General features: G+C 45.6%; 1 protein-coding gene across 1 annotated transcript in view; it reads right to left on the minus strand.

Annotated features, from left to right (window-relative positions):
- Positions 1-27,503, minus strand: part of LOC146782833 (uncharacterized) — a 70,621-nt gene that overhangs the window by 24,313 nt on the left and 18,805 nt on the right. Inside the window, exon 3 of the mRNA XM_085637522.1 lies at positions 21,032-21,379. Within this exon, the coding sequence (XP_085493648.1) occupies positions 21,032-21,379 (348 nt within the window). The remainder of the gene's footprint in view (positions 1-21,031; positions 21,380-27,503) is intronic.

Here is a 27,503-nt window from a genome sequence, read left to right on the forward strand (position 1 = left end):
ACAGAGGTGGGAGCACTGTACTGCGTTCAGTGAAAAGATATCCTAGAGAAGGGCCCGTAAGCTCCAAGTCAAGAGGGAGATGAAAACCAATTCACATGGTCCAGTTGGGATCCGCAGTGGTGTTGTTATGCCACAATCCATCTCTAAACCCAACAAAGCAACACTCTAGAATGCTTGTTGGCTGGCGCAGAGTGAATAGCCTACAGAACCCAAGGGCACCAGGAATCAACTCGCATTTGACGGAAGAAGCCTGGGCTAATTATCTCTGGTACCATTTTAATACAGAATTAGCCGACATTACGTACGGAGAGCAAAGAGCTGGGAGCTACTTATTCAATTTGGACAAACCGCTGGAAAATTCTCATTTTGTATTCACGAGCAAACAGATTACTAACAGGATAGCGAAAGGCAGGGCAGAGGTGCACCGGGGCCCAACGGTATCCACCGATATTGTACAAGCAAGACCCGGATTATTGGGCGGCAGCATTACTATCACTTTTCAAACAGAATATTGAAGTGGAAACAATACTAGACTCTTGGAAGGGCTCAATCATTTCCCCAATTTATAAGAAAGGCAGCAAGAATGTAGCAAAAAATGATATGCTGGTCGCCTTAATAGATAATGACGTCAAATACAATGCTGGTCTTCTACTGGAAGAATTTACATCTTGGCAGACCGAAATGGCAATAGTTCCCCTCAATCAAACGGGATTCCGCAAACTCACTGGAACAACAACAAATATACTTGCCTTGTCTGATGGACGTGGTTAAAGATGCCAACCTGCCACTCTGTTTGCTTCATTGATTATTCATCTGTGTATGATAACACTGACAGGAAGAAACTATGGGATAAACTATTCAAAAGAAAAATCCCACCGGGTCTCCTCACTCACTTGATTCTCCTACATATCGATACGTGGGTACAAATTAAGCTTGGAGCTGGCGACCATCTATCCAGAAAGATACCAACGACAAAGGGGCTGAAACAAGGTTGCATTCTGGACCCAACTTTGTTTAATCTTTTTATGTCAGACCTCTTGATCAAGCTGGACAAATGCAACTCCCTCGCCCCAAAAATGGGAGGACTTACCCTTTCAAATTTACTTTATGCCGACGATCTCGTACTGATCTGTCGCACTCCAGTTGGCTTACAACACTTGATAGATACCATGCACAATTTTTCTGTCAACAACGGATTATGCGTAAATCTAGATAAATGTAAAGTGATGGGGCTAAAGCAGAAAAAGAATGCACACAGACAACTCTGGCAACTGGGAGGACTCCTGCTTGAAACTGTTGAAGAGTACAAATACCCGGGCGTTATAATGGATAGTAAACTTATGTTTTCGTCACAAAAAGAAGCCATAGCAAGAAGCGGTAATGCAACGGCAGTTGCATTAAAAAATATTAAACTCAAAATAACTGGCCCAAGTCACACGCCTTTGCTACAGGTGATTCCAGTAAAGCTCATCCCCACCATCACCTATGGGGGCGAGACGCAGGCACACTGGACAGCACGGTAGCTAGGGCCATGAGAATAATATTCAATCTACCTATATATACTTTGCCAGCACAAATAAGATTAGAATTTCGCCTGCGGAAGCAACAAATAGCACGCAAAGGTGCCTTTGCCAAATGCTGGCACAAAATCAAGGGAGCGGAATCTGGGACTCTGAACGCGCATCTTTGGAAGTAACTCAAGTCAAAACAAGCATTTGCAATGCAATAGGTCTCGCATTTATACGAGTTTGAGCTATTGGCATTGTAAATGACAATGCTTTTTATTTAAGTTTGGGTTTTTTAAAAATAAATAAAAGGCACTGTCATTTACAATGCCAATAGCTCAAACTCGTATAAATGCGAGACCTATTGCATTGCAAATGCTTGGTTTTTTTGGTAGGCACGAAGAGCCACCCTCCCCCGTGTAATGCCAGCTGCTGCAACAGGGGGAGGGACGGAGTCTGAGGAGAGAGAGCAGAGGAGGAAAGAGCAACAGAGAACCAGTCTGCCAAGTAGGTGCAAACGTTAGATTGTAAGGATGAAAGGGTTGGTTAGGTGTGGCCCAAAGAAGAATTAGAGGGTATGTTTCCCTTGTGCGGCCGCTAAAGTTAAAGTAATCATTTCACGGGCGCTTTGATGTTCACAGTGGCCGCGCGGCTCACTGATAACATCAAAGCGCCCGCGAAATGTACACGCAGGCTGCCAAATGGTGCGCTCGCCCGGCACACATGCACTGTAGTTGGGGGCCTGAAAAGCACTCGTTTGCACTTCCAAATCCCCGTTTTCTATAGCTCTCGCCAGAGCAGCGCTAAAGCGCTGGCTCAGGCGAGACCTAAAAAGGCAGCGCGGCCATGACCTATCTGCACGCCTCAATAGATTGTCTGGCCCTACGAGATCTCTGGGAGAGAGCTGGGTCCCATAAAAGCTTGAAATTAATCGTAAATAAAACTGTTAAAAGGATGTCCCTAGCAGAGGACAAATCTGCACTAAAAATAATGCACGCGGTTGGTTTGTCTTACAGAATTACTCCAGAGCTTCCCTCAATCTTACTTAGGTGCAGGTTTTATGAAAGCGACAAAGAAAAAATATCTTCATCTGCGGCTGGGCATTCCACCAGCCGCCTCCATGGAAACAACCACAGATGATAACCAGCTGTCGATTATGTGGAGGATCAAAAGAGGATGCGCTACATTTACTGTGCATATGCTGGAGCCGGAACAAGGAACGCAGACTTCGATTAAAACTTGCCCTACAGATCAGGGGGACAAGAACATGCGGGCTAGCCTGCCGTCTTGTCCAATTTATTGGCAAAGCAGAAAAATATTCAACACCACAACTTAGCTGTCCAACTGGGCTCTCTCAACAGGCATCCAAGTGTCAGCCACTGCTGTCTCAGGACCCAAGAGGGTCCCCCATCCGCTGCTGATTCTGCACTGTGCCCGCTCTGGCGGCTGGGAGCCCCATTAAACACCCTGCGGTCCCCGAATGCGCTGCTTGGGAGGAAAAACTTGTAAATTGGTGACTTCACACATTGCCATCAATCTGGTTTCTCTGCAGCCCCGCAGACTTTGACCCTTTGATGCCAATTAACCTTTTAACAACCTCAGAACGTCGTTTTGGCAAAAACGAACTGAAAACCCAGCATGTAACCAATGCCTTTAACTCGGAAAATGTGACTATTACTGTTTGACTGATGTAAAGGTTGTAACTTTAATCTTAGTCATGGTCTTTCAATGTGGAGATGTATGATACTGTTATGACAGTATCATTATTGCTGTTGGTGACTGGCAGAGATGCAGGACTGTGTTTATGTCTGCCCTGGATGCCCCTTGAAGGCACAGTCCAGAGGTGCTGTCCTCGAGCAGCAGGCAGAGAATTCCAGGGCAACACAACCTTAAATGTGTCCACTCCATGCACTGACCCTGAACAGACTTATAGGTTTGCATTGTGTCAGGCAGCAGTGGTTCGACTGCACACTGTAGGTAGTTGGCCACAGGCCAGCCTGGGAGTAATCAAGTCTTGTTCATTTCTGAGTAAGTGTAATTTGCTGGCAGTGTGATGCTTTCTGTTGCTTGCTAGCTCTCATTTGCTTTGTGTGCATTTCAGTTGTGGTTTCAGATTGTTTATGCATTTGTCAAGGTGCTGTTAGGAATGTTTCGGTTTTATCCATGCCGTCTGCTTTTCCCTGTGCAAGGGAGGCGTGTCCTGACCTGCAGAGTCATGCGGTCATGTTTTGGCGTGTATGAGGGGAGGATATTTTGCTATTTCCTGGAAGGGAGGAGTCACGCGCTGCTTTGTGTTATGTCACCTTTTGCGGTGCTCCCTTGTGTTTCCATTTCAGGTAGGTAGGAGTATTGTGTAATGCCAAATATGAAATGTCATTAACAGATGTTACGAATGAGGTCACTAGTGTGGTACTTTAAAATATGATTCAAATATGTATTATTACGTTGCAAAATTCGATGGGGGCGCCAATGCATTCCTGTATTTATTTTTCGTCTGCAGCAACGTGAGCAGGCAATGGGATGGCAATGCCAACGGGTTTGACTTCTGTGGTGGAAACAGACACGCATCAGTGCTCACATCGACATACAACACACAAATCAAATAAGAAAACAACAGCTGACCAGGGTCAAGCACCTCAATTCCAATAATATCGTATATCACAAATTAAGTGCAACAACTCCCCGCATCCGCTGTTGAGAGATGCCAAACAATAGAACAATCCAAGACAAAAAAATGGAAGGTGCACTATAATGGAAGTCAAGAATAGAAATACACTGGAAATCCAAAACGATTCTTCTTTTATTCGTAGTTTTACTAAAAACGGCACACAGCCAACGCGTTTCGTCCCCTAGTGCCAAGGGAACTTCGTCAGGGCTGGAAAATTGACCAGTGGAAGGAAATAGGCAGCTCAAATCAAAAGCATTCCTAACTATCAAAGAAAGGCAGAGGCGTCTATGGCATACGAGAACCCCTTGATAAAGGAGAATACGGTACTGAATAAGTTGCCAATACAGGAGCGGTAATATTCGCTCAGGTAACGAAGAAAGAGGACCAGTGGATCCCCACTATCAGGTTTCTTATCAGTAAAGAACACGCGAACAGCCTGGTAACCGTAGGCAAAGCGGATCAGTATCCTGATAGTGGGGATCCACTGGTCCTCTTTCTTCGTTACCTGAGCGAATATTACCTTTCTTTGATAGTTAGGAATGCTTTTGATTTGAGCTGCCTATTTCCTTCCACTGGTCAATTTTCCAGCCCTGACGAAGTTCCCGTGGCACTAGGGGACGAAACGCGTTGGCTATATGTTAGAATGGGGAACCTCTGGTTGGCACAGGTAGGTACTTGTGACAAGCAGTGGTCCCTTCTTCTATTCAGGGCGAGAGGATTACCCCGTCAGAACAACCCCTGCTCACCCTATAGGTAGTGTGGCGCGAGCAGTCAGGGCTAAACTTCAGGGCGCCAGTCAGTTAAACATTTATGATCACACACAGTAAACCACAATGATCCCTTACAAACGGACACCAGGCGTAAGTTGTATCAAAAATACGGATGCTTTATATAAAAGATTCTTTGTTACGCAGGCATGTACAAGACCATCAATAACGGTTGCGAAATGGACGCCACAAGATGATAATTAGGCACTGTTCTAGTCTTTGGTAACTTATTCGATCACGAGCGCTTCACAGGGCTCGGTTGAGTCGGTCCAGTCACGATGATGCGCAGTGCACCCAGGGTACAGTGATACGGGGAAATCAGAACGTTGCGGACCCCGAGTCCGATAGAGAGTTCACTGTACCTGGGAACGTGCGATGTGCTTGGACGAGTCTTCAGGAGAGATGCAGGTTCTGCACCTCGTGGGTCTTCCGGATCTAGAATTCAGCGGGCGGCTCTCGGTAGACAGGTGCGGCCCAGGGCCTCCGACACGGACTGTGCGGGAGGTCACTGCGGAGGGCGGCACGGTCAGACTCAGGCTGGGAGGTGAAGCGGGGCGGCCGGATACGTTACGACGTACGGGCGGCCGTCCGAGGCTGGATTTCACTTCCCCACTAGAAATCCGGCGGGAGGGCGAGAGGGCACCAAGCGCGCTCCAGTAGCAGGCAGGTGACAGGGAAGCGGGACGGCCAGACTCGATGGGTCCGGAGCGACTCAGGTAGAGCGGGGCTCTCGGCGAGTGGAGGCGGCCAGGCTTCTGGGTGTCACGGCCCTAGGAGGGATGCGAAGGTGCGCAGGGCACTCCGGCGGGAGAAAGCACACGGCTCGAATTCTCAGACGAGCGGAGACACGGTGAACCCACTGGTCCTGGGGTTCAGTTCAGGGGGCAAGCTCTTCTTCCAAGCCCTTGGAGATAGTTGAAGAACAAAGTGCAAAAGTCTCTTTCAGTCTTTTTCCTCTCCTTCCTTAGCAAGGCACCTACTGCAGGCCAGTCCCTCAGGTCAGGGAAAGTTACTCCTCCTTCAGCTTCTTCCAGGTCCTTCTAGTCAGGCAGAGTTCCTTCGTGGTTCAATCTGGATCTGATTTCTTAGGAGCCAGGCTCCTACTTTTATACAGGGATTCTTTTGTTCTTTAGCGCCAGGGGGCCTGGGCCTGGCTCAGTCCAGTTTTGGAGCACTCCGTTGTGGTGACTCGGCTTGTTCCTTTCAGCAGCAGGGCAGAGACATCAGCCGCTCCACAGGGGGCGGCGCCGGCTTTGTGGTGGCAGAGCACAGGTCTATTCAAGAGTCAGGGTGCACTCCTCCCACCCATCCTGGTGTAATCTCTCTACCCACCACCTGGCAGCCAACCTGTCTCCTGGAATCCCCCAGCCCTGCTCCTGTACTGTTGCTAGGCAGAACACACACACACAGCAGAGGCGGACTGAGATGGTTAGGCACGCAAAGGCTAACTTTCTCAAAGTAGCATTTGCAAACCCAGGACATTAAAATAACCTTTACTAAAAGATGTACTTTATTATCCCGAGTTTAGGCATACTAAACATGACTTTCTACCATGCTCTCTGAGTCCACTGGGGTCACAGCGTGTAGCGATCCCAGCAGCCCATTCTGGCCTATGGAGAGCAGGTAGCCTTCAATAGTGAAAAACGAAAATGACTGTAATTCACTACTAAGACATGCCACACACATCAGGGCATGTCCTACCTTATACCTACAATGCACCCTGCGCTTAGGCCTACCAGAGGGGTGACTAACATGTAGTTAAGGGAAGGTTTAGAGACTGGTAAGTGGGGACACTTGCTCAGTCAGCGCGACGGTACCAGACCGCGCGCAGGTTCTGCAGTGGCAGACCCTAGACACATTTTACCCCGCTGCCTCGGTGGGTGGCACAACCAGTGCTGCAAGCCCACTAGCAGCATTTGGATATACAAGCCCTTGGCACCCCTGGTGCACTCTACTAGGGACTGATAGTAAACCAAATAAACCAAACGTGGAAGTCAATTCACATAATACATTTTACTATAGGGAGCACTTGCACTGTGGCACTGGATGGCAGTGGCACAGTGCCCTGAGCAGCTAACACCAACACAAAAACACATTGAGGCACAGACAAAAAATGGAAGGGTGACCCACGCCAATGGTGCCAGGTCTAACACGATACAACACACAAATGTAAACATGTGCAGACAAAGCAGCAACTGCAGGCAGCCTGCAAACAACACAGACCAACAGAAACACAGGAGCTGATGCAACCAAGACAACAGGAGAGGAGTCGCCCTAATGGCTAGGGCGATCGACCTCGAATCTGGGGAACTGGGCTCGAATCTCGGCAATGAAACTGAACATCCTGTGATTCTGGGCAAATCACGTAATCTCCCCATGCCTAACAAAAACAAGCATTTACAATGCAATAGGTCTCGCAACTGTGAGTTTTGGAGCTATTGGCATTATAAATGCAAAAAATTAAAAGCCATTGTTATTTACAATACCAAAAGCAACACATATTGCATTGCATAGTGCGGTGTCCGTGAAGACGGCGCCACGTTCATTAAAGTAAAAAAAAAACAAGCATTTGCAATGCAATAGGTCGCGCATTTACGCGAGTTTAAGCTATTGGCATTGTAAATGACAATGCCTTTTATTTGTTTTAGAAACGAAAACAAAAACAAGGCATTGTTATTTTCAATGTCAATAGCGCATACTCGCGTAATGCGAGACCTATTGCATTGCAAATGCTTGTTTTATTAGTAGTTATAATTACTGTATTCTCGTAATATTTGATTAACGTTTGGTGCCCAACACTCAAGGCATTGGAAACAATGACTTCTCAATTCAGTGGCGTTGAGCCGACTTCATCCTCTTAACTTGCAGTTTGCACATTGGTTTCAAAAACGGATACCTTAAACAAGGAGGTATGCAGCTGTCTGATGACAAGCAGTGGGACTTGCTTCTAATTAAAAAGAAAATGACGAGGTAAAAATGTGTTTGTATTTAGCTTGCAATGCAGGTGCTTATAGAAACTTTTGTGATGGCGTACACGTGTACAAATGCCAGTGCATCAGAATGTCGGTGGGCCAAGAATAACGGAAAGGCCTGAAGTGGACGGTTTCTGTGAGTGATATGCATAAGTGAATAGAAAAATGTGATTGAGAAATGTGGTCCTGGTGCAGTTAATAATGCATCGATGATCCCAAGGCAAGCTGCCACCTGCTTTAAATGTTTCTATGTTTTAAAGCTTATTTAATTGTCTCTTTTTATCGGCCTGCAGTTATTTGCAATTTGTGAAAGCCTACAGACTAAAGTTATGATGACTACACACCGGCATCCATGTTGTCAGCCATGTGAAGGTGGAACTCCTAACTGACTCTGCCCGGGGTGAGCCTGTAACTTGCCTACTCTTTCTTCCGGGATCCGATACCTTGTCCCCTCGTTGAAGCAGGCCCAGTTTTGGTAGTGCTGTTGGATAACAAAACTGAGACTGGCTTGCTGACGACCTGGGCAGAATGCCCCCTGCTTCTGCACACACCGCATTCAGCAACAACATAGCCACCTTACTGCTCTAAGGGCAGAGGTTGGTGCAGTCTAGTTAACTGCGAAGTAAATGCTACGCTGTCTGTGGTTCTCTGCATATTTAAGGCCCACTGCTCTACTAGCAGGGTCTTTCATAGGAAGCTGATACCAGCTGTATTTTTAGTAGGATTAATTGGCAAAGCTGTCTTAGTAAGCACCATGTAAGGCAGATGTTATTGTCACAATTGAATCGGTGACTGTAAATAATAAGAAAAGATTGCATACCACATTGCTTTTAAATGGCCACAGAATAATTAATATTGGTGATACACAACTGCTTGCCAAACGTAGGTGCCTGGGAGTACATAATCTTAGAAGTGTACCTGTGCACCTACAAACAGGGCATCGAAAGACATGGCGCGTACAAACACCAGAAACCAAGAGCGAAGAGGTTCAGCAAAAAGTAGTCAATTCCCAAACGAACCAAGACTGGGTACAAAAATGTGTTTTTACATTACTAAAAGCTAATGTGACTTCCTGAATGAGGTTAAACTGGAAATTTTGTGTAAAGACCAGGGCCACATTATAGAAATGGCGTACTATTCCATTTTGTACTGTGGTGTAGACCAGGGCAGGGCTGTGTATCACAGCAAATGTGCTGTTCCTTTCACAGGTGTAAACCCACTCCTTCAGTGGAAACAGTGCATTAGTGAAAATTGACCCGCTGTTTGAATCCACCAGTCCAACTTTCACTGTGCAGATGACAAATGTCCACTAATCCGGTTATGGCCCCACCTGTAATACTAGAGTGCACTGCTTGATCAGGGGCGCTCACCAGTTGCACCTTCAAAGCACTTACTGTATTATAACTCCCGATGTTTAGGTTCAGGATAGTTCATAATCTAGTGAAAACAAGCACTCAGCAGCCATTTTTGTGTGTGGTTGTTGCAACAATCGGGTTAAGATGAGGTACCCTAAAGTAGCCTATGAGAAAGCCATATTGAAGTCGGGCAATTGTGCAGAAAGCTCGCAGCTGCCATTTTCTATTCATCACCTTTACCTATTTCACATTTTCTGGGCTGGTGCTTGACATCTGGAATCAAGACGGCTGATTGGTAGTAAAACATTGTGAACATGAATCGTAGTCCTTATTAAAAACTGCGGTTTTCCAACAGATTGGATAGTGAGGTTCGCCATTTGGTTTAAATTATCGAAAGTGCTTAAGTCAGAGTCCCTTGCTTTCAGTAATTACCCAGCGTGGGACCCCTGATTCCAATAATCATCCAGTGGGTGTCCCGGAGTTCCAGTAATTAAGTGGGGGGGTCTACACAAGACAAAAGGTTAATAACCGCTGCCTTACAGTGTAGCATTCAACCTGACAGTTAATGGTGTTTGCTGTTGGTCGGGTATGGAGCGCTAAAGATTCACTTCAATAGTACGTTCAAGGTTCATTATTGGAAGAACACGGTCCAGGAAAAAATATAGTGTTATGTTATGAAACTATCTTTGATCACAAGAGGGCAATGTTGTACTTTTATTCATACAGAAATACGACTTCATGCGAAAATATTTAGTTCGAGTTTAAAAAGCTCATGCTCAGATTTCTGTGGCACAAAGTTAAACAACACTGGCAAAAATGCAAGCAGGAAGTGGGAAAGGGAGGGGGTGTCAAATGGTGTGCACTTTCACAGCCGCTTTGATGTCCTCAGTGGCCGCGCGGCTCACTGAGGACATCAAAGCGGCCGTGAAAGTGATCAGGCAGGCTGCCAAATGGTGCGCGCGCCCGGCGCACATGCACTGTATTTGGAGGCCTGAAAAGCACTAGTTTGCACTTCCAAATCCCCCTTTTACAAAAGCTCTTGCGAGAGCAGCGCTAAAGCGCTGGCTCAGGCGAGACCTAAAGAGTGAGGGGTGTAATTATGATCTGGTACACTCCAGAGGAGGCGTGGCTCTCAAGGAGCGAGCGGTGCAATTCCTCCTTTCCTTTTGCCTCCCAGCCTCTGCTCCTCCCCCCTCCCCCCGCCCACTCCCACTGCTCCTTCACCTAGGTCTAATTTGGTATGAAATTAGGAAATCTGGCAAAGCTCGAGTGACTTTGAAACTGGTTCACAGGAGGGTGAGAGCCCCCCCATCTTTCTTTTCAGCTGCCGCTTGTAACAAAACCCCATTGGTGCCTCGGCACAGAAGTAGGGAGGGGCGTGGTCGCTGTGTTTAGAAACACTCTTTGGGGAAAGGGATTCTCAAGAAAAGTGTCGAGCTCCGTTACACTCTACTGTGTAGTTGGGACGGCTGTTAAGTTCTGGAGGGGCAATTTAGTGGGCTGATGCCAGTGTTACAGCGCTTCGGCTGATTTTCATCTTTACAAGGTGAATAATAAGGCCAAACCAGCTGGGTAATAATGCAACTATTGGTATAAACGCAAGAGAAATATTTCCATTGCGCTGTGTGGGTAAACTCTTCAAAAGTGGCTAGGTCCTGATAGATTTTGTGACACTGCAGCCATGGCTCTATTCTCTCACAATAATAACAAGCATTGGCATAGCCAATAGGTCTCGCCTTTGGGACCTTATAAGTGTTTAGCCATTTAACAGTTGATATTGTTGCACCAAGGATATTGTGCTGCATAACTAAATACTTAAGGCCCCAAAGGCGACACCTATTGGCTATGCCAATGCTTGTTTTAATGACTATTGACTTAAAAACAGTGTTGTAACGCTCATCTCAACAATGGACAGCCAGTGCCACCATGTGGTGGACTGTCACTAGAACTGGTGCCGACAATTAATTGCCGGTGCTGAGCACAGGAAACCGCTGGCTTAAATTAAGCACTGCTTATGAACCATCATTGGGCGGTCCTTTAAGGTAAACCATGTCAAACCAAATCATTAACAGATACAGATGCAAATTCGAAACTGCAGGGACAGATTTTCTTAAATTAAATCCACGGTAATGGTGCTACCTGCAACGCTCAGTGTGCACATGACCCTCAGTGTCCCTTGCACTGAGGGGCTAGACTTTTCAGCCATAGTTCCTACTACGGCCTTTTCAAAAGGGCCTGCCTTCTCATTTGCATTGTGGTATGCCCAACGGAAATGGAGGACTCTTATATGCTTCCATTACAGAAAGTTAACAATGTAGGTCATGTTATTTTGGCCTCAAATATACAACACTAGAGGGCTCGCGTCATCAACACCGATTCCCTTCAGCAACTACGATTGTCAGCACCCATCATGGACTTTGAGGGCATTCAGAAGGTCATGTTGCGCAAGGAAGTGAAGAGCAGGAGCCCACTTATGCCTGAAGTGCCAATCGTATCCGTCGTTACATTATTGGTGTGGCTGTCTCTCACAGTTTCCTCGGTAACTGGTCACGTGGTACCAGTGCATGCTCAGTGGGGGCCGAAGCACATGCACGTGGCACTAACGCTCAGAGCCGATTCCGTACTTGGGACCCAGGACGGGATACATCTGTCTAGAGATTTAATTTAATGCAGTCACACAATCTTGTTAGCAAGAAGTATAAATAGATGACCATGTACTATGCAGTGCTATTTCTAATCAGTTGCTGTTGAAACATATTACACCATGACAAGGGAAAGTGTGCCAAATGTTTAGCCTTCTGTGTTTTAGATTCACCCCACAGAAAAAAGGAAATGTTGGGCTAAAGTTAATATTTTAAGCATACCACTTTTTAGTTATGGCTTGACAGCGCAGGTGTAACCAGAGCGTGTCTGATCAACTTAAAAAAGAGCTTTCAGGCACACTGCAGAGAGGGAGTCTGGCTGCGTCCACGTGTTAGTGGACAGGAATACATGTTATCATTGAGTTGCTGTTGAGTTCTTGCTTCAACAGAAAACAAGCGCGCATGCGCACCTCGCGCGGCAGCGAGGGGAGAGAGGAGGGGGGCCTGCACGATTCCTTTGCAGGAGCGAGCAGCAAGGCGCGATAATTGATAACACATGGCGCCAGCTGCTCGCTCCCGCAAGTGAATCGCCAGACGTGCACGCGTTGCCATTGGAAGCAATGCCACGCATGCATGTTTTTGCCGGGAAAGTTGTGCCGATTGCTAAAGGTCTCTTTCCGAACCAGCGCATGCGCGCTGCGTAGGCGAGACCTAAAAAGGAACAGCTCCGTGCACACCCTCAAGCACTTCACTCATCCGAGGCAGTCCTGTACCGGCAGACTTTGAGCACTCAAAGAGGACACGGCATACCTGACCAATTGCTGCATCTTGAACAAAGCAGGCAGAAATAAATCCCCTGTTTTGTGCATGTGAAACACATCGGAAAGAGCTCACGCTGCTGCAGCCCTCCTCTCACAATGTTTTAGCGGTCCCTGCCCGTGGTAGACGAGCGCTCCCTGGTGGTGGTGGTGGTGGGAGGGGGTTTGAAGCAAGTAAAGGCACGCAGAGTGGCCATAATGTGCATACAAGATAAAGCAAGACGCGCGGCCGCTATGAATAAATGTAAAATAAAACTAGGCGGTAGTCTTTTCAACGGCTCATAATAACAAGCTATTTTACAGTTCCTCATTCTGCCCCCCATTGGTTAGAGCTGGCCAAACAGCCTACTCTCAGACATCCTTTTAGTAACCTTGTTTATCTTGCTACCCTTGTTCATCAGTTGGAAGTCCCCATTGCTAATTTGAGCAATTGCCAGTTTATCACTGCCAGCAATGGAAGATATCAAGTAACCGAGACTATGGTGAAGGAGCATTCTAGAAGGTCAAGTGAAGGCTGCTGGCAGCTAAATTGAGGGCATCATTCGGATTCTGTAGACAAAGTGATGCTAAATGTTGAGCAGTCGAAGTAATTAACAAACCAAAAAAATCTTTAACCACGCCTCCAGGGACAAGTTAAATAATCAGTCCAACACCTCCAACGACACAGACATCTAATGGTTTACAGACAGCCAGGCAACAAGAAGCGTTTACAAGGGGCATGAAAAATAAAAGGCTATTGGATTAAGCCTCTGGCTCAAAAACTGTAGGCAAATCAAAAGGGTCGAGTCTCTCATCTATTGACCCACGGCAGCACCAAAAAAAGCATTGGCAAAGCCAACTAATCTCGCCTGTACGATAGCTATTGTCTTAGCCATGTTGTGCATCATCACAGCTGCTGTAGAACATGTCTAAAAGTCAGAATAAAGCTCAACACTACTCACCCTGCAATTGACACCCATCACAAGAGCGCATGGATGGGTCTTGGAGTAGGAGGAGGCCACTGTCTCCGATCCTGCTGACGCATACTGATGACGAACACCAACAGACGGCGACTGAGATAGAAGACGAACAAGAATTGCACCGTCTTCTGTGGAGTTTGTCATTTTTGCCGTCAGAAGCACCCTGTGTCCTGACCAGTCTCTGACAGGTCCATATTGCTCCTGCTCTCATCGGTTGATCCCTGCAGCCTGTAGGAGTTTCGCGATTCATGCCTTCAGGTGTGTCTTTGGCAGGTGCGGTTCTGATTGGTTCACTTAAAGCTAGTTCTCATTGGCTACAGTTAAAGCAGGCTAGATCAAGGGACGCTAGCTCCAAATCCGATTGGATAAAACATCCCCAATAGAAATAGTTTCTCTGGGTTTGCACAATGCTTTAAACTGACACACTTTTTCAACAAGTTACGTGTGCTCCGGGGTGGGGGGTGTAGGGGGCTAAAGCGAGGAGAGGCTCCCTGAGCGGACGTGTGCTCCAAGGGGGGGGGGATGGGACACAAGTGAGGAGACCTCAGTGTGCAGGGTAGTGCCTGCAGACTTTCTTATCTTCAGGGGGGGCATCTGTTTCTAACTAGAATGGCCGCTCTAAGGCCATGCTAATTAGAAACAGATGTCCCCTCCTTAAAGATAAGAAAGTGCTTCACGACAGCCGTGAAGCAGACGACCCAGTCTGGATGGGCCGGACGAAAGGGAGAAAGGGCAGTGGCTAAAAAGCATAATTTTCAATGGGAAGCCAACGTTTAGCATAAACGCTGACGCGACCCAATGAAAATTATGGGTGGGGCTTCAAGTCCCCTTCTGAAATCCCTCTCTCCCAATATCTCTCGCCGAGCTAGCAGCGCATGCGCTGCAACGCTAGGTGAGACCTAATGAATCTATCCTCATGTAATGCAACTGGTGCTATGTAAAGCACTCTGATACCTTCGGGTCAAGTTTCCGGTATATAAAACTTCGTAAAAAAAACAACAACAAACAACATACAGACCCACATACTGTCCCAAACAATACCACAGTATCCAATCTGGGATGTACCCAAGTACTACCATAGCAGTTTAGGGGAGAAAGCAGAGAGACTTGGGTCCTAATTAGCAGCATCCCAGTCAGACTAGTAAGAAACAGCATAGCACCAGGCAAGAAGTGGGGGTAGCCATAAAAGCAGATGCTACTTTCCTACAGAGCCCTGCTCTATTCAGTCTGTATCTGTGTCCCCTGGCTGATATCATCAAGCACCACAGATTTAGTATCATATCGTACGCCGATGATACTCAACTTATTGTCACCCTATCACAGAATTCTGCCAGTGTGCCTGTTTCACTGAGGACCTGCCTGTCAGAGACCTCCAAGTGGATGGACCTCAACTACCTGCAACTAAATGCAGGTCATACTGAGGTCCTTATGCTGGGCAGCAGCCTTCAATCTGGTCCCCTACCTGGTGGCCAGATTCGCTTGGAACCATTGCTTCTCCAAAGCATAGGGTGAAAAAACTTAGGCATTTGGTTTGATGAAAATCTTATGTTTGACAGACAAATCACGGCCTTGGGGTCAAATGTTTTGGGATTCTAAAATATCTCAAGAATTGTATCTGCTTCCTGCCTCAAGCTGCCTGGAAAACAGTAGTCCAGGCACTGGTTATTTCCCGGCTAGACTACTGCAACCTTTTATATCTGGGAGTTTCTCAGTCTCACCTGATGGGACTTCAGTGTGTGCAGAACTCTGCAGCTCAGTTGCTGCTGATCCTTCCAAGACAGGCTCTGCTTTTTGCAAATTGCATTGGCTCCCGCTGAAGAAACGTCTCTCCTTTAAAGCCCTGTGCTATTGCGACAAGGCGTTTACGAATATAGGTGCTAGTTATCTGCATAACTCCCTTGCGTTATCTGTTGTACTTCCTTTCGAGGTGCCTCAGGTCCTCGAGGGCTTTGCTGGCTTATGTCCTCACTGTGAAGAAAGTTTGCATTGGAGGTAGTTCCTTTAGTTTCCTAGCACCCAAGCTGTGGAGCACCCTTCCTCTTCATTTGAGGCAGCGAAAGACAGAATCAATGTTCCATAAAAACGTAAAAACTTGGTTTAGGTAGGCTGATGTCCGACTCTTATGTGATCTGTATCTCTGTACCATTTGGAGCTAGACCTTCCAGCACTGGGACATTTCAGTTGAAATAACTATACGCTATATGAAATAAAGAGAAAAGGAGGAAAAGGCAAAAAGGAAGGAGCAGATGAAATGGAAGTGCAAGGCAGAGGAAAGAAGGGCAGAGGAAAAAGGAGAAGAAAAGAAGAGAAAAAAGAAAAGGTGAAGGAAAGAGCAAGAAAAAGGGGGAGAGAGCAAAAGAAGAACAAGGAAGAGAACAGAGAGAGGGGAAAATAAAGGCAGGGCATGGAATAAGAGAAGAATGGGGAGAGAAAAAAGAGGAGGCCAGAGGAGAATAACAAAAGGAAGAGGTGGAAAGAATAAGGAAGAATAGGAAAGAATGAGGAACGGGAGGGAAAAATAAGAAAGGGAAGGACAAAAAGGAGGAAAAAGTGAGGAAGATGGAAGAAAGCCGACTAAACGAGAGAAAGAAGAACAAGAGAAATGTTGTAGAGTGGATGAAAAAAGGAGAGACGAGCATGGTCGGTAGAATAGAGGGCGAAGATTTGAGGTACTGAGGGAAGGTATCAGTTAACATTAGCTGAGGGGTAAAACTAAAATTCATAGAGTTGGAAATGTGTCTACTGCATAAGTACAAGCTTGGTTTCCATTTCCATATCCAAGTCCTCTTGTGATAAACACCCCAACCTCTGGATCTGACCAATCAATTTACTTGGTGAGGGAGCTGAGGCGAAGTAGGCTTAAGCTGGTGAATGCTTGTTTGGGAGATGGCGGAGTTCCACAGAGTTTTAAAAAAACTCAGCTCTGCTCCACCCTCCACCCTCTAAAAATAGTTAATAAGGAAAAAAACACTTACCTGCTCTGGCATCTCAGGGCTGCCCTCCTCCTGGCATTGGTCTCTCCTCCTTGCCATCCTCTTCCTCACGAGTCGCAAACCCCTACGTTGTACGTCTTGCAAGGACTAGCATGCCCATGCACAGTCCTTGCAAGACGTACAACATAGGGGTTTGCAACCAACGAGGATAGTGAGGAGGAGAGACCACAGCCAGGATGGCGGCAGCCCGGAGACGCCAGAGGAGGTAAGTGGTTTTTTTAAAACTATTTTTGGGCGTAGGCAGGGGCTAACTCCGCTCCGGTGCAGAGTCGGAGTTTTGCTTGAACTCCGCGTTCCCAACGGAACACAGAGTTGGCAAAACTCTGCAAACTCCGCTGGCGGAGCGGAGTGCGCTACCCGGGCCTGATCATGGGTATGAGCTTCCTCCCTTTGCTCTAATCCTGGGGGTGTAGTTTTTCAGTGATGCTGAGCCACGGAGAACTCCTTTGTTTTGAGCCTTAAGCATGAAACAGTATCTGGGGTCCAAGAAATGACTCCTAGCTACTGTATTGTACATTGCGTCCAGGTTTCTCAGACAGTCAGAGGTGCTTTAAAATGCAAATATAAGCATAAAAACTCATATTGGTGTATATTTTGCAGTGTGTCCACAATGTTTTTAGGTCTGGTTCAAAAGAGCAACTTTCCCCAAAACGTTTTTATTACCAATTCTTTCAAATAAACAAAGAGCAGGGTTTAGCTCCATCCAAATGAGTATTACTCTTTCACTTTATGGTGTTGGCTTCTAGGTGTGTCATTCCAACCTCTATGGAGTGTTTCCAATGCATTGCACCAGGAAGTATTTTAAATCCCCAAACTACTTATTTACTAAGTGGATTGCAGTCAGAAAGTATTATTTAGTGTTATTTTTTCCCTGCAGCAGACTGTTTTTACTGTTTAACCAGGACTCAAATGCCATAACTATTGGCTTTGTCAATTCTCAATCGGCATTTTTCTGTCTATTGTAAAGTGCATTGACATTGAACTGAGATGATAGGTGCTATGTGTAGGAATATTGCCTTTTACTGTGTGGGCACACCAGACTTTTCGGCTTTGCAGGACCCTATTTTATTGCTGGTATTTAGACTTTGCAAAGAGCCACTACTGTCCAGTGCTCTGTGCAGACTCCTAAAACATGGACACTGGCTAAACTCCGATAGCCATAGTATATGGTTTGAAGTTAAACCAATGACAGGAAAGGTTACCTGTCGCCTGTGGACGGCAGCACTTACTGTGCTCTCTGTTAGTGTGACGAAAGAAAGCATAGCTTCAACCCTACCCCGTGTAGCCTGACTGCTGAACTGTAAAACCTGCAGTGCGACCTGATACTTTTTGACATGTAAAAACCTCCCTTTTAAATATTATTAAGTCACCCCTATGTAGACCTTGCAGTCCATATGGTAGGGTGCATGGTATTTAAAACTGGGACACATAGAAAATTAATATTACCATGGTCCTACAGGGAAAAGGCCCAAATAAGCCAGTTTCACTGTGGCAGGACTAGCTGTCCTAAGTAAAAAAATAAAAAAACAGTGCGGATTCAAATACTCTGGAATGGAACCGTCTAGAAAAATAAAGTTATAAAAATCCAATTAAATGATGCAAACACATTTTTAATAATTATTGTAAAAAGATAGCTTTTAAAAGTCACCTTTGCCGTGCCGTAAGTTCTTGAAGGCTTTTTTGCATTTGCCCTCCAGCCACTCCCAGTCTGTCCTCAAGCTTGAATAGGCGTGAACCAGGTGTGAGATGTCTCCCAGGAGCAAACTATAGCCTGACCTGAAAGAGTAGAGATGACTCCTCCGAACACCACGGAATATTCAGAGTGAGGGTTGTGAGCATCCTGTGACACCACACTGTCAAATCCTACTTGCCAAGTCTGTTGAGCCACGTGCAACACAGTGGATATACTTGAAAGGGAGATGAACAGGATGCCAATACAATGGTTGTGTATCCTCTGTCTGGCAGCTGAACGACCCAGCTTTTGTCTTACCAGTCTTCTGTCTCTGGGTTTGTAGTGGCAATAGTGCCTTCTTCAAATTGGATTTTAGTATTAGATGTGGAGGCATACTGATAATTTCCATATCATGCCCCCACACACCCTGAGCCCTCAGAGCACAACTTCAGTGCGGTCAAAAACCTTTGTCATTTTGAAAATGCCCTGTTCCATGGCATGTTGGGACTCTTGGTAGTAAGGCAAACAAAAAGTACCAAAAAAGTGGAGACCGTTGACCCTGGGAACTTTTACTCCAGTGGTTAGGAAGTTCCCAGAAGGCACCCTTACCCACCAGCAGGTACCAGGAATAAATGTGGCAACTCCAGGCACCCATTTCAGAGTACTTTTTAGACCTGTGGAAGATCAGAAGCGGTCTGGACATGATGTCTGGGATTTGAAAGGAGCCAAAAATGGCTGGACCCGTTCCCACTACTACCTAGCAGAAAGAAGTGGACTCTAAATGCCAGTTGACTGACCTTCTGTGTGGCTAGAAGGAGACAAGCTGCAATTCGCCGTTTCATGGAAGTACCCAGTTGACCAGTAGCAACTGGACCTGGACTGGCCTCTGCCTGACACCCTCTGAGTTTCTAAGTACCTCCCATGGGATCCTGGGACAGGGGTCTTAGAAATGTACTCCTGTGATTGTTTGGGCACCAAAACAAAATTTGGAAACGTTTGAAAGGTTTTCCTACAGACTATTGGAACTTAGAAAGTTTTTTTAACTTTCTAACTTCCAGACTTTCACAGACCCCCAATCTACTTGGTGTATTCGATCTGTGCTCTTTCTCAGTCAGCCTGAAATTGCACCTTGGTCCCAGTGTACCATGATCATTGGATATTAGTGCCACTTGACTTTTTCTTGGTGCTATTTCTACTTAAACCTTTTAACAAATCATCTCTGGTCCTCCTTAGTTTATTTCTGTCATGTTGGTAATATTTTCTTTACTTAAGCCAGGTCTGGTGGACTAATGCATCCACTTCAGGGGCCTGTGTTTGACCTCATGGTCACAGATTCAAATCCCAGTGGGTCCACTCAGCCCTCTCATCCTTTCTGAGGTCGATAAAATGAGTACCATTGAGTTGGGTAACAATAAACATCTGTTGTTGAGCACCAAGATGCCCCTTTGGGGGTAAACGTGCGCTTTACAAATACACGTTATGTTATTCAGTTTTACTCCACGTTTCAAATTCAGCTTGGGATTATTGTTGCTTGGCATTTTGACTTTATTACTGTTGTGGTACTGCATTAATTTGCACACTGCCCTAAATTAAGCTTTGCGACAACTACCTGGGATTTGAACTTGCGGAGGTAATTTAGTGACGTGGCGGGTTCACCCTAACAAGGGTTGCGATTATCCCTCAAAGAGGGCAGCCGCCCAACCCAAACAATAATTGAATTTTTTACACTATGCAAAACACAAAAAATAAGGTGGTCAGAAAAGTCCCTGAACTTGTTATCTTTTTCAGTGAGGTTGGAGGCTCATCAAAGGCCAAAACCTTGCAATAATTATGCATGCTTTGCATTCACTTACCCACACAAGATTCACAATTTTGCAAGCATTACTGAATACTACACCTGTTTAACACCTTGCCTACATGCAGCACTGCCACTACAGTCCCACTTCTAATAACAGTCAAAAGGCCATCATGAAGATCCCAATGACCTGAAATCACAGTCTCAATCACAGTCTCAACCCAGACCTCTAGGGCCCAAAACCATGACCGATGACAGCAACAGACCCCCATCCTAATGAGGCGTCATACCGAAACATATTCATTCTCATCCCGTCACAGGAACAGGATGTACTGTTTCTACTGTTATTAGCCTGTGCCTACTGGTCCTTCGGTGTTTTCACTATTTGGTTACCATGCCTACCAGCAGTGAATGCTTTCCCAAGCCCAAGCCCAAAATATGGGCATACCATGATATTTTTCTAGTGATCTGATGGTGCACCAGAAAGTTGCATGACTTTCCAAGTGGTGATTTGGAACCCCTGTATTGTATATGTATTACAAATAGGACTTTTGGGTGAATGGATATATTTTTGCCAAATCTAAAGTGCTAGCGTGGGTGCCTGATCCACGGACATAGCTCACCATCATTATGGAAGAAGTGTGATAAGAAAGAGTATGTCTCAGTGTGATGGGCATTATTTGTAAATAATGAGAGAATCAGCACATTTATATACAACCTATTGTCCTACCCTGAACACAGGTAGCATGTGATGGTCACCACACCATGTGCAGGATTGCCAGCATGAACACACGTAAATGTAAATGTGACACCCTACCCTGAAACTGCATCGTGGAGTTCCACCCCACAAAGTAAAGCACTCTGACTCCAACGGGGCCCAGTTCATGGTATATAAAACAACACTAGTAAATAAATACACAAGTCTCCTGGAATGAGGGCGCATACCTCCAGAGCAGATGAAGATGTTCTGGTTGGCGCAGTCCGCACTGTACCAGCTGAGGCTTTGCGCTCGAACGCAGGACTGCCTCAGGCTGGGTTCGCCAATGGACCAATTAGTGAAGTTTAAGCTTCCTCCATCACTCCAAGTCCAGTCACCATTAGAGTTCACCCTCAGTCCGATCCAGGCGCCAATATTTCCAGCTATGGCAGCCAGCAGGTTCAGGTCATCTCGGCTTTTGATGCTTGCAAGGTCGCTGTACCTGCTGCGGCAGTAGGTTTGTGCTTCTTGCCATGTTTTTCTCTCTGCCACAAGGAAATATGGGCCACCTCCAGTGACAGCAGGCAGCCAGAGAGCTGGAGGAGAAAAGAGTACCAGTTACTCAAGAGTGTAGATGGGCGCGACTGGGCCTCAACAATGCTCACAGCAATGGAGTACCTTCGCAACCACATTCTTTGGCATCTCAACAGATCAACGAATGAAAGGCAGGCTTGTATGTTGCCTTACACTCTCAAGTGGTTCTTCTGGCTTATTCTTGAGACTATTCAGCCTCTGAAACATTCAACCTACCCCTCCCCCCCCCCCCCCCAAGGTCTTTAATGAAGCCACTTCCCTTCAGATCCTTCTTACAACAGGTTTGCCACAGACATCTAGTGTCACGATTGTATGCGGTGCTCTGTGGCAATGCCCCTTTCAAACAAATTGCCTGTGAAGTCCTCAGAGTGGAGAAGTGTGTTTTTTATTGGGATATGTGAGTACAGGGTCTTATTTGAGTGGATATTCAGAGGATCAGGGTTCCTTGTACACTTGGTGTCAGAATGAATCCAGACTGCACCCCAAGCAAGTACATGTGGGAGTTCAGTGGAAAGCAGAGAAGCTTTCATCAGGACAAAGATGAAGCCTGGCCCAGGGTCTGCGAGTACAAGAGAGCAGGTATCTGTGTATGTGGTATCTCTATAGTACAAACCTATCTAAAAAAAGAGTGCAATTCATGTGAATATTAGAGTTTGAGAACCAAATCCTCAAAGGGTAAATCCTGAATCTGTAGAAATTTGTCTACATCCATCTGGGGAAAAGATTTTTTTTTTCTTTTCTGATGGACTTGAAGTTATGGTCCCAAAACTCAAACCTTCATAGAGGGGCCCAGACAGTTGAATTGGGGTTTTGAAACTTCAGATCTCCATCAAAGATTCTTCAACACAACCAGTGAGCAAAGGAGGCACAGGGGGAACACCAAAGACTGCTTCAGACGAGCACCTTGCTGAACACTCCTTGTTAAAATTGTCTTGATATCCTTTTTGCTTCCAATGTCACTAATGTTTGGTACCCCACTCCAACCATGAACATACTCTTATCCAGAAAAATATTCGAGGAAACATTCTGTCAAACTGAAGGCATGCAGTGTGTTTGGACGTTCACCAGATCACACACAGCATGTGGTTTGAGACAAGACTTAAAGACTCTGGATTAATGGCAGCTTGTTGTCACATTCAACGACATAAGTACCAAGTTGATACTTAAAACTAAATAACATCTGTCTATATACATAGAATTATAAGGATGCCTTGCACCCAGAGCCACCAGATCCCAGGTCCCCCTTAGCCAAATCTTCTCACATTTATGAAATGACACGATCAACACATTTTCCAATGTGTATTGGAGAGTGGAAGTGGACAGATCAGTAGAAATCTAACTTTTGGACACAGTATCCTGAGGGAAACTGCCCTCCAACCACATTCTCGAGTTTAGGGGCTGCTATTAGAAATATTAAGATGAATAAAGAACATCTTGAGGCCTTTCTTCTGAATCTCTAACAAACATCTATTTTTAATTTATTAAAACAGGTTGTAAATATTTTTAAAAGGCACTAATTAACCTTCACTACCTGCGTTGTAAAGATACGGGGGTGCATGCAGTGCTTGTCCCCTTAGTGATGCAGAACCTCGGGGTGCTACAGATTTGCCTAATACAATTTGTGATCGTAAATTAACTTTACAATGCAACAAACTGTAACGATATCTTGCAGCTGCACCACGGATGTTAAAAGGGTTCTTCAGGATTTTGACATAGAAAGTCCAGTTGTAACACAAATGACCTGCAGTGAGGCATACCTGCCCTGCAGCTCTTGCTGACATTTCGTAGGACAAATCCGCCGCTGTGTGCAGTGGATGTAAACAATCACTAAAATTAATTCTGATTAAAGTAAGTCCGGTTTTCTCACAGCTTGTGAATTCGATATTTAGTGTGATTCCTATTTGCAACCATCATGATTTACAAGAAGGTCACGAATAAGAAAACGCGCCACAGGGCCCACTCTACACAAGGCAGGCTTTCCAGCATGCTACTCCATAATATCTCCTTCTATGCCCAGAGACGTTTTAATGCATGGGCAAAGTGGGCTCTGGCCCAGGGCCCCAGCCTTTCAGGGGGCCCCCTGACAGTCAGATCCATTCTCCAGAGTTTTGCCCTAATGACCTTGAATATTTCCTAAACATTTTGTTTTAAATTCGGTTTTCCTTTCATTTATTTCTTATGTACCTGATGTGTGAGAGTCTAGTACAGCCATTTTGCAGAGAAATTTTGTGTTTATGTTTCATGCAATATACATAAAAAACGTTTATTTTACATCAAAACAAAGTCTAACTTATAAAAAATGGCAGGGCGTCACAGAGATTATTTGCAGTAATATTGGTGAGCTGCTGCTGTGTTGCAATATTGAAAACACACATAACTATCCCTGAATATTAGATGTAAACACATTCAGGGCCTTATTTATGAGAAGTGATGCATCGCTGTGTGAAAACAGGGATGCGTCACTTCTTAGTCCGCCCTCGTTGCGACATGAAGGATGTGTCATATTTACTGTATAACGCATCATGTCGCAAGGAGTTACAGATATGTCAGTATTTCTGACAAATCTGTATGCGCAAAAGTGATGCATTGCTGGGGTGTGTCTGAAAATAGACGCAACTCCAGCAATGTGTCCTTTCACATGGGACAAGCCCCATGTGAAAGGGCCTGCATCAGTCTTATGCCTGCTGTGTGGCAGGTTTAAGATATTGACGCAATGGCGTCCTAGAAGTGGCGCACTGAGTTCTTATAGATTTCAATGCGCCACTTCTACGAGGCATTTTGCGGAGCAACACCCACCCTGCATACATTATGCCTGGCGCAGGTATAATGCGGTGCAGGGGTTTACAAAGTGAAGCATCTGCCTAGATGCGTCACTTTGTAAATAGGGCGTAACATTGCACATATTTTATGCTGCTGGTGCGTCACAAAAAGTGAAGCAAAGCCTCATAAATAAAGCGCTTAGAATTTGGACGAGTGTTCCTGTGCACTGTCAGTGACCTAATGAAATTAAATTGTGTATTTAATAAACCGCGCAGCTACTCAGACTAGAGAGTCCTGGCGCATGACAGTGGGAGGAAAACATGCGTAAAAGACCCATCAGTTATCAAAAAGCCAGGTTTTTAAGTTCTTTCATGAAAGGGAGTAGGTCTGTGGTTAGTCTCAGAGACTCAGGGAGGCTATTCCACAATTTTGGGCCTAGAAAGCCGTGGGATCTGCCTCCAATGCGGGCACTGCCTATTTTAGGCATGATGGCCAGGTTGGCATTGGAAGAATTTAGGGGTCTAGCTGTTGTGTAGCGATTAACGTGCTTATTTATGTAGCCGGCTCCTAAGCCATGGAAAGCTTTAAGGAAGATGGTCATCGCTTTGAAGCCGATCCGTTCTTTTATGCGGAGAGACTTAAGAATAGGGGTCATACTAGATCTGGGTTTAGGTCTCAGGATGGCTCTGGCTGCCGCGTATTGTACCACTTGTAGGTGCTGGATAAGGGATTTGGGAAGACAGAGGTACTGGCTGTTGACATAGTCAAGCTTTGATGTCACCAGAGTCTGCACCACGATCTTTCTGCTCTCAAGCGGTAACAGTGGTAGGAGTTTTTTTTAGCATCCAGAGTATGCCAAAGCAAGCGCCATTTAGATTTTGAATTTGAAATCACATGGAGAGTGTCTTGTGTATGACAATTCCTACGTTTTTGACTTTCTCCTTTTCAGCGGGCGGGGGCGGCAGATCTTTTGGCCACCAAGCGCTCCAGTCAGGCGTTTATGGATTACCAAAGAAAACAACTTCAGTTTTGTCAGGATTGCACTTCAGCTGATTGATCTTAAGCCAGTTAAAAACCTTTGTGAGGCAAGACCTAATCATTGCCCCGTCAAAGTCGGTTCTTTTTCACACGTAAAAATCAGCTGAGTGTCATCAGCATAGGAAACAATTTTGGCGCCCTCTTCCTCTACCAGAAATGCAAGGGGGATAGATATATCTTAAAAAGGGTAGGACTGAGAATGGAGCCCTGAGGGACACCTACATTCATGGCCGGAACTGGGGATGAGAACGGGGGGAGCCAGATGTCCTGAGATCTATTTGCCAAGAAGGATGACATCCATTGTAAAGGTGGTCCCCCCCAGACCGATGTTAGCAAGTCTCTCCGGGAGCCTCTCATGTGGGACCATATCGAAGGCCGCCGACGTATCGAGCAGTATCAGAACAGTATTGCCTCCCTGGTCCAGCTTACCCGTGAGAAATTCAGTCACTTCCAGCAGAGCGGACTCCATACTGTAGTTAGCCCTAAAACCGGATTGGGACTCATGAAGGAGCTTCCCATCTTCAATGTGTTTTTGGAGGGCCTTGTTTACATGCTTCTCTAGTACTCTGGAGAGGGTCGGAAGAAGGGAGATTGGCCTGTAGTTGTCAGGGTCCGTCGGTGTGGCGTTAGCCTTTTTTATCAGTTGAAGAATCTTAGCATTCTTCCATAATTTCTGCATGTTGCCTGAGGAGAGAGAAGCATTAAAGAGCTGGTTTACTGTGGGGGTTTATGGTGGGAGCTAATAGGTTCAAGATATTCCCTGGACATGGGTCAGTAGGAGAGCCAGACTTAATGCTTTGGAGAGGGGTCAGTGACTCTTCAAGCTGAAACTCAGGGAAAGCTAGTAAAGATGTAGGATCCAAGAGGTGAACTTTGCTATTAGAACTAAGGTAGAAGGTCAGTTCTTCCTCTGAGATGTTAGTGAAGGCTTGTTGGATCATGGAGATCTTTTTGTGGAAGAATTCAACTATTTAATTAGACCATTCTTCAGTGCATTGAGGAAATATGAATTTTATGATCAGTTATGTCCCCTATCTTAGACCCCAACGGCTCCATGTACATGCTACAAGTACATGTATGTTCCCTCCAGTTCCAGTTAAGAAGACGCAAATATATGTGCGTCCACCGTCAACATGTCCTCTTTCAGATCCGCCATGAATGGGTCGGATGTTCCGTTCCTAAGTATGAAAGGCCACCGACTTTATGTGGTTCACTTTCCACATTTTACAGTTCAGACGAGTAGGCCCTGAATTCTGCCATCAAGCCTTTTCCTGCCTTCTGCCTCTGAAAGCTCCAGTCTGAGCTCGCATCTGTATCCATGAACTTTGTCCTACTCCCTGCGCGGCTAACGGTGCCTGATCCGGCCGTGTCCTGCCAAAAACTGTATTTCACCTTCAAGTTATCTGCTCCGCTCCTCATCCAATGCATTCCTGTCTAGTAGTTTAGGTAAACATTCTTTCAGCTACCGAGCAAAGGGCCCGGCCTCACTGTCCTCATGCAAGTAATTCATAGCCCCTGTTACCATGGAAGATTCCTGCTCCCTCGCATCTCATGTAGACACTTAGACGCTTGTACACGCACTAACAGTCAGTATAGAATAGATTCCGTCCGAGAGACCTTTCCTTTTGGATAATACAGTTCTTTAAACATAAGATATTAGATATGATTTGGGATTAGGTTGACCTGACCCCCCAGACTTCTGTCTCCACATGTAGAGCTAAATGTCAAGTCCCCTTCACCCTCTAGTTGTACGTCAATCACACGTCATGCGGCTGCGCGCGCATCTCTGCCGAGTATTTCTGCTGACATTGCAGGATTCTCTTATGGATCCACCCACTTGTGACATCATGTTTAATGACGTTTCTAGTTTACGCCTATATTTACGCCTTTTTTTCATTACGTATGTGTATTCTTATCTGTATTATCAGCTGTTACGCCTCTTGCATCTGTCTTAATGTAATGCTTTTCATATAAATATCTTTACCTGTCAATAATGTATTGCCTTCCCTTCCTGAACCTTCGTGGTGATGGAATTTGATGCCATGGTTCGAACCATAATTCCTTTGTAGAGGAATAAAGCCTTTTAGAACCTCTAATACCACGGATTCTGCCTCTTATTTTTACTGAGTTATTCTTACTAGACTTTACCGCATAAAAATAGTACAGGTAATTAAAATATTTACCACAGCATGGCCCTTACTTTGTGTCGGCTCTCAGGGCAGTAATGGATTTAACTATGCTAAAGATTTCCTTGCTCTTATTTTGGGCATTTTCTATCTTGGTTTGAAAGAGGTTTTTCTTGGCTGCCTTCTCGAGAATGTAATGAGC

This window comes from Triturus cristatus, chromosome 12 (assembly GCF_964204655.1).
Source record: "Triturus cristatus chromosome 12, aTriCri1.1, whole genome shotgun sequence".
Taxonomy (NCBI): domain Eukaryota; kingdom Metazoa; phylum Chordata; class Amphibia; order Caudata; family Salamandridae; genus Triturus; species Triturus cristatus.